This window comes from Pterocles gutturalis, unplaced genomic scaffold, assembly GCF_000699245.1.
Source record: "Pterocles gutturalis isolate BGI_N339 unplaced genomic scaffold, ASM69924v1 scaffold35760, whole genome shotgun sequence".
Taxonomy (NCBI): domain Eukaryota; kingdom Metazoa; phylum Chordata; class Aves; order Pterocliformes; family Pteroclidae; genus Pterocles; species Pterocles gutturalis.
Genome location: NW_010142034.1, coordinates 26,595 through 42,011, shown reverse-complemented (window position 1 = coordinate 42,011; position 15,417 = coordinate 26,595). Strand labels below are relative to the sequence as shown.

Genomic DNA, 15,417 nt, shown 5'->3' with positions numbered 1-15,417 from the left:
AACAGTTTCCATTCCCCGCAATAGCTGTGGAAAAGGTCAGAATTTTAGTAAGTCAATAGATAACCACAGTATCCTCTTTTTCTTTTAAGAGCGTACGCTTGAAATATGTCTCTTCTGGAGCTTAAGCTGGCTGCAAGTTGGAATAAAGGCATTATGTGGCTATTGCTATTGTCATTCATATCATGGCTTTTCCTAGCCAAGGGCCGTGTGGCATCGTGGAAGAATGGTTACTCTTTTTATTTGAGATTAAATTAGTCCCTGAATAAATTAACATGATCCTGCAAGGAGTTCAAGCTTTTCTTAGGGGCCACATGGTGATTAGAAATAATGCATAAGGGGTGATGGTCTGAAGGTCAGTACTCAGATTCTGAAAAGAAACTTCTGGGAAGCTAAAGAACTTGCCTCTAGGATGAAGGAACAAGTAGCAGCTCCTGTAAAGCTAAACCAGTGCTATGTTACACCTTTCGAGGTATGAGTGGAAGGGAAAATCCTAGTTCTTGAGTAGGCTGTTGCACTGACAGCTGCCTTTAGGTAATCTGAGTGTCCTCCATGTCTTCTTGCACAGGGAAGAAAACCTTCTACTCCTCACTGACCTTTGCCTGCCACATACATATGGGTCTTGAGTGAGTTATGTTAGGGTTAAAGAGAAGGATTTTCAAGAAACTCTTCTAGATGGTCTTTTGCCTCTTCTCAGAAAGCACTCTGTATGTGGTCTTTGCAAACAGTTTGACTTATTTTCACCATCTAATTTAACTTCAATAACAAAAACATAGATTTATAAAGTATAATGCTAGTACCTCTCCAGTCTTATGGAGGGTTTAATGCTTTGGAAAACTTTCATGTAGAAGCCAGTAGAGTTGTGAATTATTAATATGCTCTTAAAAAGAGGATTAAAGATCACTTTGATCCACTTACTCCCTCTAAGCATACTCATATGTGAGGGTTTAGTTTTCTGATGGCACTATGTGTGTAGAGTTTTAGGTTCTAGAGGCTCACTGACCTCCTACAAAATTTTATAAGTATGACTTGGTGCAGTACACATGTCCTAGATTTTTCTCCCAGTAGATGTCAGAGATCCTCATTAACGAGCATTTAGTTTCGCAGTATTCTTCCAAGGCTTTCCATTAAAGCCTTTGTCCATACTTTTGTTTAATATTGTTGGAATTGCACTTGGAGTAGGATGGTGGAGTTAAATAACACATGATTTTTGTTCTTTCTGATCACTGGTGAGGGAGGTGGCATTAGGAAGAACCTTTTAAAATAACTGTTCAGCTATGCTACTTCAGTTGCATGGCTGGAGTAAAACCTAGAAAGCTGAATCAGTCAAAAAGGCTGTCACAATAGTCTGTTTCATAAAAACTCCACTTCTCAATCATTTATCATATCTATACCCTATTAATCATAATTAGACTAGTCCAAGGTTCAGAGGTTTTTCTAGCTAGAGCATACATTTAGTGAAATAGCAGATCAACCTCAAATCTGGATTTGTTTAGAGGTCCTTGTTCAGTCAATCATGTCTTGCCATGTTTGTTCAGGTTCTGTTTTTTGTCCAGCCATGTGCCAGGTGATTTCTAAGAAACATCTTAAAGATATTTCAAAGACTATCACAGAACAAAAGAAAGAGCTAATGTGAAAATTATAGTGGTAATTACATTTTATTTTTGAATGTTTGTTGCATACAAGGAATTTGGAGCTAGAAAATGAAACTTGGTATTTTTAAATCCAGAAGTCCTGCTGATTGCTCAAGTTTGTAATTTGCTGAGTTATAAGCCATGGAAAAATGTCTGTATGTGCCACGGTTATTTAAAATTCCTGGCAGCATACCAGCTTGCGTGCACTGTGGCATGGCAGGTTTGTGGGCTGTGTTATTACCCTCCTGGTTGTATTTCAGGATGTTGTGGTGGAAGTGAAGTGCTTCCCTCGGAACGCTGGCTGCATGTCTTACTGCAAATTTAGTCCTTCTTAAGGGGAAAGGGAAATGTATGGGTTTAAAAAATTGATAGTATGTTAATTATTCTAGAATTTCTATTCTTGTTTGGGGAATTACAGTTTTGATTTGGATGCAACCATTTTCTCTGAGAGTGCAGATACCAGATATCAAGCAAATTAATCTGTAGGTTACTGTGAGGCTGAAAATCATTATGTGCAGGAAGAATGTGTACATTTTTTTGAGTTGACCTGCCTTTGCTTCATATCAACAGATGCCTTGGAGCAGAGATTGAAATGAAAATCTTTATCATGGGATTTCTGTTGTCTTCGGCAAGCCCCTTAACCCACCTATGCTTTGCAACTTCTCCAGAGTAAATAGCTATATCTAATAGCACTCAGCATCAAACAGACCGATTGGTGCAATCCTATGGAAATCTGTTGTGTGATTTCACTTCTGTTCACTGTGAAAACACATTAATGCTCAGCACTTCTTAGCAAAGGCTTGTGCGGACTCCTTGGTGGCAGCACATATATGTACTCAAGCAGGTCTTTTTAACACTATGTTAAGAAATGTTTGTTGGCTAGCCTTTCTTCAGTGGCAGCTGATGCTGACGATGTTTAATCATTAGGGGGTTTTATGCAGGTAGCCACTATTTAAATTTATTTGCAGGTTAGCTTACATAGAGTTTTTGGCCCCATGTTTCAAGTCTTGGGGAATTTGTCTAAACCATTTGAGTATATTAGGGTTATTTGGAAAAAGGAATATGTGACACTTTCATCTGTTTAAACTGAGCTGGATGTAGTGAGGGATATTAGAAAAGTAGTTTGAAATTAGGATGCAGAAAGTTAGAATATCATTGAAAGCATTCTAATTGTATTGTGTTTTCCTCACAGTAGTCCAAGGATATATTCATATCCTGTAATTTAATATTTGAGTTTTTGAATGTAACGGAAGGGAATTTTATGGTATCTCTCCTGATTAAAGTTTAAACAAACTGGCAGAATCATTATTTATGTCTTATTTAGGTATTACCAATCTAATTTCAAGATTTCATTCTATAATTCTATGATAAAAGATATTTAAGTATTCAGTGTAATACCTCGTGAGTAAGAATACTCTTGCAGTAATATATTAGCCCTTTATAGCATGCTGTCATCTTAATTACAGGGGTTGGAGAGAGGAACCAAAAATCAGTTTTCCACTTTCAGCAATTTCATCACAACTATCAACCAGAAGAAAGAAGGCATCGGAAACAGGAATTCACCTACGCAACTTGTTATACCCAGCATCAAAAATGGTAAGAGAATAAAAGCCCTGTGTTACTTAGTTACCAATTTAAGAAGGGGCTCAGTGTTCTGCCAATACTTGTATTGTGGTAGTGCCAGCGAATCTAGAAATCTAGATTTCGTTAAATTATGCTCTGCTGTACGTTGTACAGGCAGTGGTATATATGATAGTCCATCCTCTGTAGAGGTTGTGTCGTAGAGACAATTTGGGTAAGAAAAAAACAAATAGACATGGAGGATGAAATAATCACATGAAGTTTTAAAGAAAGTTCACAGATTCAGTAGTCCATCTGCAGATACAGCTCGTCCCACTGCGGTCAGATGGCAGTTTCTCTAGGAATTGTGTTTTAACTTTGAGGAGAATTTTCCTATTGCTATCTAAAGGATGAGGCAAGCATAGTGCTTTTCAGGGAGACAGTTGTTGAGAGTTGCTGTTTTTCAGTGAAGATGAAGGCCAGTAATGACACAAAATAAAATTCATAGGCAAAGGTTGATAAGTTCTGAAGAGCTTTAAAGGCAAGAAGGAAGGCGGTTGTGGTATGATGAGGTAATGATATTTGATCAAAAGGTAGAAAGAGGAGCTGCATATTCAGTACGGTAGGCTAGAATCATGAAACGTGTTGAGATGACATTGTGGTTAGACCTCAAATTTTTATTAGTTTTTTGAGCTAGGATATGGAATTTCAGTAATTTGGGACTTTTGATAAAAGACTGTTCAAACATTTGTCAGGTTTGTACTGATCTTGCCTGTGAGCAGGTCCCTCTCAGCCTTATTATTCTGTGGTTTTCTAAGTCTTTAATAGCATTCAGTGAATTCAAGGCTAGAAAGAGACTGCATTAATTAAGCAATCTCAGTAGCACAAGTTTGAAAGAAAACCACGGACAGGTATTGTCAGTTTCAAAGTTGTGCAGAAAAAGGTGGCTTATACCTTGCAGGATTGGTTCCTTACTAAAATAATCTGTATCCTTTTTAGCTGTACTGCAGAAGTCAATGTAAGAAAACTTTTTTTTTTAAGCAATTTTTGTTATGGGGTAAAGAGGTGCTTGCTACTTCAAAGGGAAATCGCTGAAACACAAAAGGCAATTATGTGTAAATGAGAGCTCAGACAGAATTTTGTACTTTGCTCAAGTCGCTGTACTGCACAAAGGAAACCAAGGTGGCTGGAGATGGACAGTGAAGAATTCTCCCATGGTAGTGGTAGTTAAGGTAGAAGTGATTTTCTTGAGGGCAATATTTGGAGTATGGCAAAAAGATGCTGCAAAACAGGTCAGAGCTCTGCTGCTTGTTACAAATGTGCTGCAAGGTTGAGGTAACAAAGCTGGAAGAACAACCTTCAGGTGGCCATGGCTCTCACCTATATATTTTTAAAGAAAAGTCTTCATATGTGAATTGTATCTAAAAATTTGTAATATTGTTGGAATCTGAAAGTCCTCAGAGAAATAAAATGTTTTGGCTTTCTCTGATAACATTATTCTTCTCAGAAGCTAAAAGTGACCTCTTGTCAATGTTATTTACTCAGCTGCTACTCTTTTTAACAGAAACATGAATGCTGTTGATTCATAGACTCCAAGCTACAGTCTTTCATTATTTAAGCCTTATTTCCTGTCTAGCTACTGTCTGAATAGTTGCTTAATGCAATCTTATTGTATGAAAGCCTGCTGCTTAATAAAATTTAGGACAAAAAAATTAAACCTGGTCTTGGGCCAAGCGATGTGTAAAGTACAGTACTCTTTTGCAGAATTAATTTCACTGAACAGAATAAATCCTCCCCCCACCTTTTTTTTTTTTTTTTGTGTACTTGAAAAGACCCTAGACACCTCTCTCTTTTGAAGTGCTCTCAGTTCTTATTCACCACACTAATGCATGGCAATATTTATTATAGTCAAGGCTATATTCTTGAAACTGAGCTCAGTGGGTCAAATTGAGCAGATATTCTGGTAATTTAAGGATCAGGGTAACCTGCCTATATAAAAACAGATTACTTTGACTAGCAGTCCAAGGTACTCTCAAAAATTTTTGAGGATGTATGTGTATTCTATGGAAAACATAATCATTGAAACAAACTTCTCAGGTAAAAATGCTTCTCTTGCTATTCTGGAATTCATGAATGATGTTTAGCTGGTGGGGTTTTTTCAGTTTATCTATACATGTGCTATCTGTCTGAATAGGTATATATATATCTGCATATACTGGTAATACTTTAGGCTTGAGTTCAAAGAATGTTAATTTCATTGAAAAACAAAAGTGTGGAAAAGGTAATGTTGGTAAATACAGCATGAAAGCTAGGGCGATGTTTCTTTGCTATATAGCTGCCACACAGATTGAATTTATATAACAAGTCTTCTAATGCAGCAATGATCTGGTCTGAAATCTGTATATGAAGTAGATTGTTCTACTTCTTTTATAATGTTACAAATACAAGTAAGATTTGTTTACTTCACGTACATTGAAAATTTTCATCTGCCAGTAGCTGTGTTGGTCACCATAAAAATAACTGCTGTTCTAAATCAATTCACCCTAAATGTCCTTGTAGTAGTCAGTTCTGCTTTGTATCAGTGAGATTTCCTTCCTCAAAGGTTTTGATCATTCCTTAAGCAGTCATGAATTGCTGAGTCTTTTTACTTGATGTAACTGGGCAAACAGCCAGAAATGTTGCTTTTTCTTGTCTTGTAATATTGTGTTATTGCTGCTTATCAACTCAATACATAAAGTTTCAAGTTTCTCCTCAATGGAACTCAAGTGACAGATCTTGATTAATGTTTTTGAATATCAGATGAGCAAATAAATCTATTTACAAATAAACTTCAATTATGGCAAAACATACTGAAGTTGACAGTATTTATTAAACATATTATTAAAACTCAGTTTTAGTATAGCTTATTTAAGCTGCATGTATTTAAAATAAAATTGCATCACTGACAGGGTGCAAGCTACCAGTTTAGCACCTGAAGCCTTAATTTACTGAAATGAGAAACAGCTTCTGTCAGCAGCTGTCTCTTCTGCAGATGTGGAGAGAAGATTTTCCTAATTTCAGTGTATTCAGCTGGTTATTGTTCAATGTTTAACCCATTTAAAATTGGGAAGACAGAATGAGAGCTAAATTAAAATTACCTGTCTTTCTCAGAGTATAAAAATAAGACATAGTCTTAGTTTTCTTCTAAGTCAGTCCATCCTGCTTTCAGAGAATGATGTGCAATAGCAGAGCATTTACATGGAAGGATTGTTTGGCACCTTGTCTGGAATTAATTTAGTATCTATGTGTCCACTTTGGTTTTTAAATTACTCCTCTTTAAATAGCTTTAAATTCCAGCTGTGGGAGTGGGCAAGGTTCTGTATCTATAATCGATATGCCGTACTCAGGGAATTGAGGGCAGCTTGGATCTAATATCATCAGATGAATAGTGGCTGAGTTAAGTCACAATGACAGTGTCTCTGTCATTAGCATGAGTGAAAAGAAGCTGCCTTTGGGTTTTGGGGATTTTGCTAGTAACTATTTCTCTGCTGTGATAAACAGAGTAGGCAGTAGAGTACTGATACTACTTTGACATTGAGTTAATTTTAAAAACAACTCTTGGAATCATAGCAAAAAGGCCTAGAGGGTTCTTCATAGAGGATTTTGGTTTAATGTGTTTGACTTTTGAGGACAATTTTCTATTTTGTGCAGGGTCTTTTATCCCAAATGTATGTCATAATTCATATAAATGCTTTTAAAAACATGCAATATAAGTCAGGCTAGAAAAGCATTTTAAGAATATTTGAGAAGACACTGTCAGTAAAATGGGTGTTTGTGTATACTGCATTGGAATATTTTTTTCATGGTTTTGGTGGATTTGCCTTGGCTGTCTGCCAGATGCCCACTAAGGTGTTCTATCACTCCCCCTCCTCAGCAGGACATGGGGAAAAAATAAGATGAAACAGCTCATGCGTTGAAATAAAGACAGGGAGTTCATTTTCCAACTACCATCACAAGCAAAACAGACTTGACTTGAGGATATTAATTAATTGCCACTCAAGCAAAACAAAAACAAAACTTGAAACACCTTCCCCCTGCCCCACCTCCTTCCCAGGCTCAATTCCACACCTTCACTCCCCATTCTCCTGCTTCCTTTCCCCCAAGTGGTACAGGGGGTGAGGAAGGGGGGTTGCAGTCAATTCATAAAACTTGATCTCAGCTTCTCCTTCCTCCTCAGCCTGTTCACCTGCTCCATCATGGGGTTTCTCCCACAGGATACCATCTTTCACAAACTTCTCCAACATGGATCCCTCTCATGAGTTGCAGTTCTTCAAGAACTTGCTCTGATGTGGGCCCTTTCCACAGGGTACAGTCCTTTAGGAACGAACTGCTCCAGTGTGGGTCCCTCACAAGCCACAGTTCCTGCCAGCAGCCCGCTCAGACACGGGCTCACCCCGGGATGCAGGTGGGTCTCTCCTCCACTGCTGACCCCCATGGGCTGCAGGAGCACAGCCAGTTTCACCTGGAGCACCTCCTTCTCTACTGCAGGGTGATTTTCTCTCTTTTCTTTTTAATCCCTCCTCTCTCTCTCAGGTGCTGTGCAGGTTTTTTTGCCTTTTCTTAAATATTTTGTCACAGAGACTCTACCAGCCTCACCGATGGGCTCAGCTTTGGTCAGTGGTGGGTCTGTTTTGGAGCTGGCTGTGTCTGACATTGAGGCAGCCCCATCTGTCCTCTCACAGACACCATCCCTACAGCCTCCCTGCTGCCAAAACCTTGCCACATAAACCCTATACAATGTTCTCAGATCAGATATAAAGTAAGGAGTGGAACAGAAAGACCTTGTTAAAGAACCCCTATTTGTACTTAGAATAGGCAGCTAAATTTATTGAGAATAAATGTTTAAAGATGCTGCTGTTTCAGCAGTAATTCTCTGCAAGACAGAAAACTTGCATTTCCCATTTAATTTATTGGAGAGATTATTTTAGGAGGCTGTAGATGATCCACAGTCAGCTGTAGCTAAAATTATATATCATAGGGTAGAAAAACTGTCTGAAGACTTGTCCTTTTATGTCAGAAAATAGTTGGACTTTGGTGTGGTGGAGCTTGACATTTTTCTTAGGTATAGGGAACACTATACAGTCTGTATATTAGAATATTTAGAATACTTATTTTAAATGTAATAATGGACAGCACTACTATTCCTGACTAATGGCTACCAGTCATGGACTGCTCAGTTTATCTTTCAAGCAGCAAATATAACAGGATCATCCTAGGTAACTCTGTAGTTCTATTACATTCTTTGATTTTTTTTTATTTTTTGTAATTGTGTTCTAACTTGCTTAGCTTGAGTTCCTCATCGATTCAGGTGGGTGTAATCTTTAGAATGGGCACTTTCATTATGCATCTGACTTTAGAAGGCATGTAGCTTATGTTCAGAAAGTTGAGCATCTACTGCTACAAATAGATTTAATGACAATTCTGCAGCACTTATTTCTAAAAATGAAATTTATATATGAACTTGAGGTTTTCTTGTGTGATGTGAATACTGTTGTGTGTATACTGGTGCATTATTACTGATGTAATACCAGTGCATCTTGTGTAAGTAAAATATTTTGCTATTTTCCCTAATAATGAGTTGGAATACAGATCACCAGCTTTTTTTTTTTTTTTGGTCAGAAATATGCCACCAGTTCAATACACAAATAATTTGTTTCCAGCCTTGTTCAGCAGTTCATTTATAAAGTAGTAGAGACTCCCATCTTTCAGAAAGCCTTAGATATGAGACAGACTGGCCAATTTTCTCCCTCCATGGGCAGAAGGAAGCAGTTTGTTGACAAAGACTTGTTTAGGCACTCAGGACACAGTTTTTGTTTATAGGGTTTTATTTACTTTTAATTAGTGGAAGTTTCCATCCTGTTTGGGATGAGCACGTGGTAAGAAAAATGCTTGGATGAGTCGGGGTTTAAAGACATAAAATCAGACAGTGTGAGTTTCTTTTTTTCTTTTTCCTAGTTCATGTAGAAATATATATATTACTATTTATTTATTTAATTGCATTGCTTCTTTTTTTTTTTTTTAATAAGTGAGAGACCTACCACCTATTTGCCTCGATGTACGACAAAAGCAGCGCATCTCTATAGATACACTACCCCAGGAACTGAAAGCACCAATTCCTCCTGAACCTTCCCTTCCTATCCGAACCAAAACTGTGAAAGATTTTGAGTAAGTTACACTGGTGTTTGTAAAAGTGTACTTTCTTTCTTTGGACTTTCTTCATTTTGTCCTAATTCATACATTTAATTTTGTTAATGTCAAATGAGGGAACAGTTCAGTAGTAGTAAGTCTGGTTGTAATGGTGGGATTGATAGTTCTGTTACAGTGAAAATTACTGAAATTCTTTCTCTAGCTTGAAGTGTTGTTCTGTTCAAGAAATGACAAAGCTTCTACTTCAGAGTTAGAAAATCTGTTCCTGACATTCAGTGGATGTTTAGTTTTAGAAAACAGTAGGTATGGCTTCTAATAGGCTTGAAAATCCTTTTTGATCTTAGGTATTTTGTTTGTACTGCCAGTTATGGTGTGTCCTGTGCTTTGAGGTACGGGGTATTCTCAGTCTTGTGTGAAACAGTGTACATCAGATGCTTAAATCTGTAACCTCACATTTGAGGACCTGGAGTGGTGATTACGTGAACTGCACTATTTCTAACTTTGCTAAAAGTGCAGATGATTTTTCTTTGTGCATTATGTTAAAGAGCATTAATTTTCAATATTAGTTTTATGTCAAAAACTTATTTCTTTTGTCATGTATCCTTGCTGCTTATGTGACCACAATTTTAAGCAGTGGTAAGTGTAAGCTGTTCTTGCACTTCTCTATGAGAGGCACTATGCTTTGTTTGTCTAAGTAAAAATACTTTTAAAACTAAAGAGTCTGTGCTGACAATATTTATGCTGCTGTCCTGTAGAATTGATGTGAAATAGTGTCTTGTGTTCCATTTCTGTTATTCCAGATCAGTACAGACCCTTAATCAAAACTGTATCTGCATTAAATTTCTTCCAGCAGGGTTATGATACTCAGCACACAATGTGTGATCAGTTTAGCTGGGCTGGCAGAACTCCCCAGGGAAAGCACTTGAATTGTTTTTAGTTACTATAGCTGTTTCCCTGATGTCAGGTGTACATCACAAAGTTTTGCTGTCTTTGCTTCATTCACTGTGGGCACAAGCAATAGAGAATGTTTTTCTCTACTTAACATAGCTATGTTCACAAAAATTGTGATGCTGACACTGTCATTTGAGGAAATGGCATAACTTTGTTGAAAAACTAATGGCATAAGGTGTGTCTACACTAGGGGATTCTGACTGCAGTCCTTGAACATAGATTGGCAGAGTATTTCTTTAGAGAGGATGTGTTCTTAGAGAGGTATTTACTAATTCATTGAAGATGTGACTCTGCTTTTTTCTTTTTTCTTTTTCTTTTTAATAGCCTTATCATCCACAGAGCCATATTATCCTGCTGTAATAGCCTTGAGTGTTTTACAGTAGGATAATCTTGTCCAGAAGTGGAGGGAAGTATTCCTAGGAAGAAGCCTGATTCTTCTATTTTTCAAAGAGATAGAAAAAAAAAAAAAATCACAGTTGCTCCAGAAGACATATGAGCATATACTCTTATTGGTCTTTTCTATATTTGAAATTTTTTGCATTCAGTGAGGAAAAGGAAGACTTTTTGATTAGACAGTGTGTGTATTTGGTGGAAAAGGAAACAGATACAAAAGAGAATTTGACAAGAAGTGATCCTCTGTGGTATTCAGGTGATCTGAAGAGCTGAAATTTTTTTCTGTATTCAGATTTTTGTATCTATTGACCACTGCCTAATTATGTAATTATCAATAATTTTATTCTCTCGAATAAAGTATTAAAAAGCATTTTCATGTTTAGTATGTCCCACTGATAACTTTTTAAATTATCTTATACAAAGAAATTATCTGGGGGGGAGCAAGCTGGGATTTGTATCACTAGCATTGTAGACAGAAAAATAGAATTCTGCTTCAAAGGTTGTTCAGGGTTTTTTTTTTTGGGGGGGGGGGGGGGGGTTGTTTTGTTTTTTAAATGTATGCTATACAAAATTTCCTATGCAAATACTTATTTTAAGGTCCAATACTTAAAAGGACTTTAAGAGTAAATCCATAGATTTTGTTGTCCCCTTAAGGGACATATGCAGTCACATACAAGGATTAAGTTTTATTTGAAATATCTGAAGAGAAATAAAATTTTGTACAAATTATAATGAATTTGACTAGTTGAGGAGCCTGTATACTTAAATAAATTAGTCTCGGAAATTTTGTCCTGTCAGTGTATCTTCAGCATAATTCTGTTCTGCTAATTATTTGTCTTAACATACTGAACTGTGACACCATGAATTAACATTTTGAATAAAAGATATTGCTCAGGAGTACCAAAAACAAATTATGCTTTTGTTCTTTTGTAATACCATGATCTTAAAATGACAAGGAACGTGTTAGAAAGATACTGATATTATACTTGTCAGTCTTCCAAGTGTTCTCAGTGAGGAACGCTTTGAGTTACAGTGCAGTATTAAGTCTAAGTGGCTGTGCAAATCGAACTCTTATATTACCAATATTTTGATATGTTCTTTCTAGGGATGATGTGGAAAAGGCTAAGTCATCAGGAGATTGGAAAGCTGTACATGATTTTTATTCTACAACATTTGATTCTTTCCTGGAGATAAATGCTGCATTTAAGGTAGAAAATAATTCATAATACTGCTTAGTACTTACAGTACTTTGTATCTTCAAAGAGTTTACAAAAACAGCAGTTAAAGGCTTGCAGCTAGTTACTCAAGGCCACTAAGATCATTTTGTCATGGTCTCACCTGCCTTTGGTAGACAATCCATTATTGCACTGATTTGTTCATTCCAGTTTAGGCAACTATATTTCAAGCGTATTTACATCTTTTTGTGACACTATGACTGTGTGGATACTTTCTACGCAAGCTACAGATTAAAAACATGCGTGCTAATGCGGCTAATACAGCCCAGGCAAATCAGGAAACAGAAATTCCTGTGCCTAAAAAAAGTGTGATATGGGCTCAAGTAGTATACCTGTTCTTGTGTTGTGATAGCATATTCATGTTTCCCTGGGAAAGATCATATTCATGTTTGAGAACTTTCTGAATTCACGCTAAGTATTTCCTGCCTATTACAGAACAAAATGTGCGTATGATATTTAATACGGACAGTAGTGCCTGAACCTGGACAAAATAACCTGTGACTTTTACTTAATAAATATTGAATGCTTGTGATTTTGTTGCTCTTGTCTGATGATGGATTGACAACAAAGATGAGAGATCAAAATTCAATGTAATTCATTATTTGAAACCCTCTTAAATTTTTATAATAGAACAACAAGGTAATGGTGTTACATGCATATTGCCAATGTATAGGATTACTATTGTTTAGCTTTTTTCACGTATTAATAAAAGCAACTTAGATCCTTATGTTTTGATAAGGAAAACAAATAGTTATATCTGTATCTGTTTTGTTTAAACTTGCTGTTAAAATTTTCTTTTAAGATAGCTAAAATATTCAAAGCATTTCAAAACCAAATACTTCATGTATTATCTTACAGAAAGATACCAGTTCTCCATTTAATACCATTGAGGACTCTGGAATCAATGAAAAATTTGTGAATGTTGTTTATGATGCCTTATTAAATACTGTAAGTAGAAGAAAAGAATTCATGTTTTAAAACATTATAATAATTATTTCAGCAAAGAAATATGTTAAGAAGCAATTTATACCAAAAGTTTTTCTCAGATAGGCACAATTTCTGAAGAATCTCTCAAAAGGTGCTTAAAATGGTCCCATGAGAATTTGCATAGAATCATGAAAACTGCTCTAGTAAAAGAGGAGAAAAATTTTGCTACTAGTACTGTACGCACAGTTTATACTGTGGGAGGTCTCAAAGACTGTTTGCATGATATGACATGACTCTGAGACACTGAACGGTGGGAAATAAGGAAAATGTGAGAATGGGGGTAGCAAAAAGTAGGTACTGTGCCTAGAATATTATATTTACAGTTTTTTAAGTTGTTCAAAGCTTTGAAAGCCACCACTGGCACACTCCAGGCCTCAGCCAGAGGAAAGATACTCAGGAGCTCAGCATCATTACACAAAAGATTTCTTAGCTGGCTTGAATCACAAGCAAAACAAACTTGCTTCTTCATACAACATCTTACACAGAATATGTATAATTACATCAGATATTATTTTTCCTCTCCTTTTTCCATAGCCTCAAGATGTTCAGAAGTCAGTCCTAAAAGGAATAATTAATGGTCTGCTACAAGAATGGAAAGGGTAACCATAACAAATGTTTGCATTAGTGCTGTGCCAGCACTTACAACTGGTATACTTTTTGTCTTCATTGTTTTAGCCAAAGAAGGAAAATGTTCATAGAATGATTTTGGGTTGGAAGGGACCTTAGACATCATCTAGTTCCAGCCCCCTGCTATGGGCAGGGACACCTCCCACTAGACCAAGTTGTTCTGGTACAACATATTTGACTCATAAGAACTTGTCTCCTTTTGGCAGGCAAATCTGATGAAATATAGCTTGAACTCTGTGAGCTGACATTGAACCTCTGAGGGCCAGACCCAGACCCAGCCATACATTCCCCCACAAAATCTCAGCTGCTTGTTGCCAGGGTAATCTTTTGGGCATCTGAACTGTGAGATGAATTACAGAATTTATCTAGAGTAAAACATAATCTCCCAGCCCACCCCCCAACAGCACCTAGGATGTTTTAACCTAGATAATTCCGTGGTCTGAAGTTTACTTCACAGTACCATTCACATGTGGCAACAGCCTAGAAAGGGCAGTGCAGGATGCAGAAAGGGGTAGTCCAACGGCAGGAGGTTTGGAGATGGCATTTCGGCAAGAAATGAGAATGCATAGTCTGATGTACAAAAGGAGATCGCAAGAGATAGGGCCTTGTGACTCACCTGTGACCCAGCCCTTGGCTATTCCTTTCTCCACTTTATACTACCTTTTCTGTGCTGTTGCTGCATGTGTGTTTGTGGTTATGTGAAAGCCTCAAAGCAGATAAACAGCAAGAACTACAGAGGTTGCAGTGGTAGAAGTGTATGGAGAATTCTGATGGGAGATATCCAAGATGGAGCAAATAAACTCTTCTGTGGTCTTACCTGAGATAGCCAACAGCGTGGACTTCCGTATTTGGAACACCTCTTACTCTTCAGTTCTGACTTTTTTTTTTTTACCTTCTCTCTTGTGTTATGCCACAAAAGACAGATGCTAAAATAGCCTACTGCCTTTAGAGAGTAGTCAGAATCTTTAAGTGTTCTTTTCAATTTCTGAGAGCAGTGAAGATCCTTAAAAATGGTATTTAGCACGTATTGGCAAAGCGAAGTGAAATCATAGAGTACATGATTTCATGACTCTTAATGTGTGTACTTGATGTATATATGTGGTTCTGCTTATTATTACATTCATTCATAGGCCACGAACAAAAGATGATCTTAGAGCATACTGTATACTTCTACAGGTAAGAAAAATACAGTGTTTTTGTTTAAGTGTGTGTCTGCTGAATTTATAATCTATAAACCAGTATACTATACAAACAAGATCCTCTGAATAGCTAAGATACTTCACATTTAATTTCCTGTTATAAGAATGTATTAAAATGTGGAAGGAAGTGTAGGGTATGCATGATGGGAATGGGAGCTTAATGGAAGATAGTTGATGGGGAAAGGTTGCATAGATTAAAACTATGAACTAACAGACATGTAATCTTTTCATATAATTTGGTGGGTTGAAAGAACAAATGTTTTAGCAGCTTATTTCTTCTTATTTCTTCCTTATTCCAGGATTTGCTTTATTGGTATGCTATAACTCTGATCTTTCCAGAAAGTTTCAGTATATGCACTTTTTAATATTGCTGAAACTTTCTCCCATGTTGCATTTTATCCAGCAGACTCTCTCCAGTCTATCTGACTGGATAGATTGTCTGATTTCTATCTGTGTTAACCTATTACCTTTGCTACTATAGTTGGTTTGAAGTTGGAGCAAACTTTCCCTTCAAATTTTGCCTGTGTAGATAACACATCTCCACACAAGGAGAGCTTTCTGCTGTTATTTGAGATGATCAGATGGTAATTTAATTTTTTGAGATAATAAATTTTCTTCTCTGGGGTGGTATGCTAGCTGTGAATTATA

General features: G+C 36.8%; 1 protein-coding gene across 1 annotated transcript in view; it reads left to right on the top strand.

Annotated features, from left to right (window-relative positions):
• The first annotated feature begins 409 nt into the window (after nucleotides 1-409).
• HECTD2 (HECT domain containing E3 ubiquitin protein ligase 2) overlaps nucleotides 410-15,417 on the top strand; it is a 35,039-nt gene continuing 20,031 nt past the window's right edge. Inside the window, 7 exon segments of the mRNA XM_010084238.1 lie at nucleotides 410-469; nucleotides 3,098-3,227; nucleotides 9,257-9,395; nucleotides 11,827-11,929; nucleotides 12,815-12,904; nucleotides 13,478-13,542; nucleotides 14,701-14,746. Coding sequence (XP_010082540.1) covers nucleotides 410-469; nucleotides 3,098-3,227; nucleotides 9,257-9,395; nucleotides 11,827-11,929; nucleotides 12,815-12,904; nucleotides 13,478-13,542; nucleotides 14,701-14,746 — 633 coding nt within the window.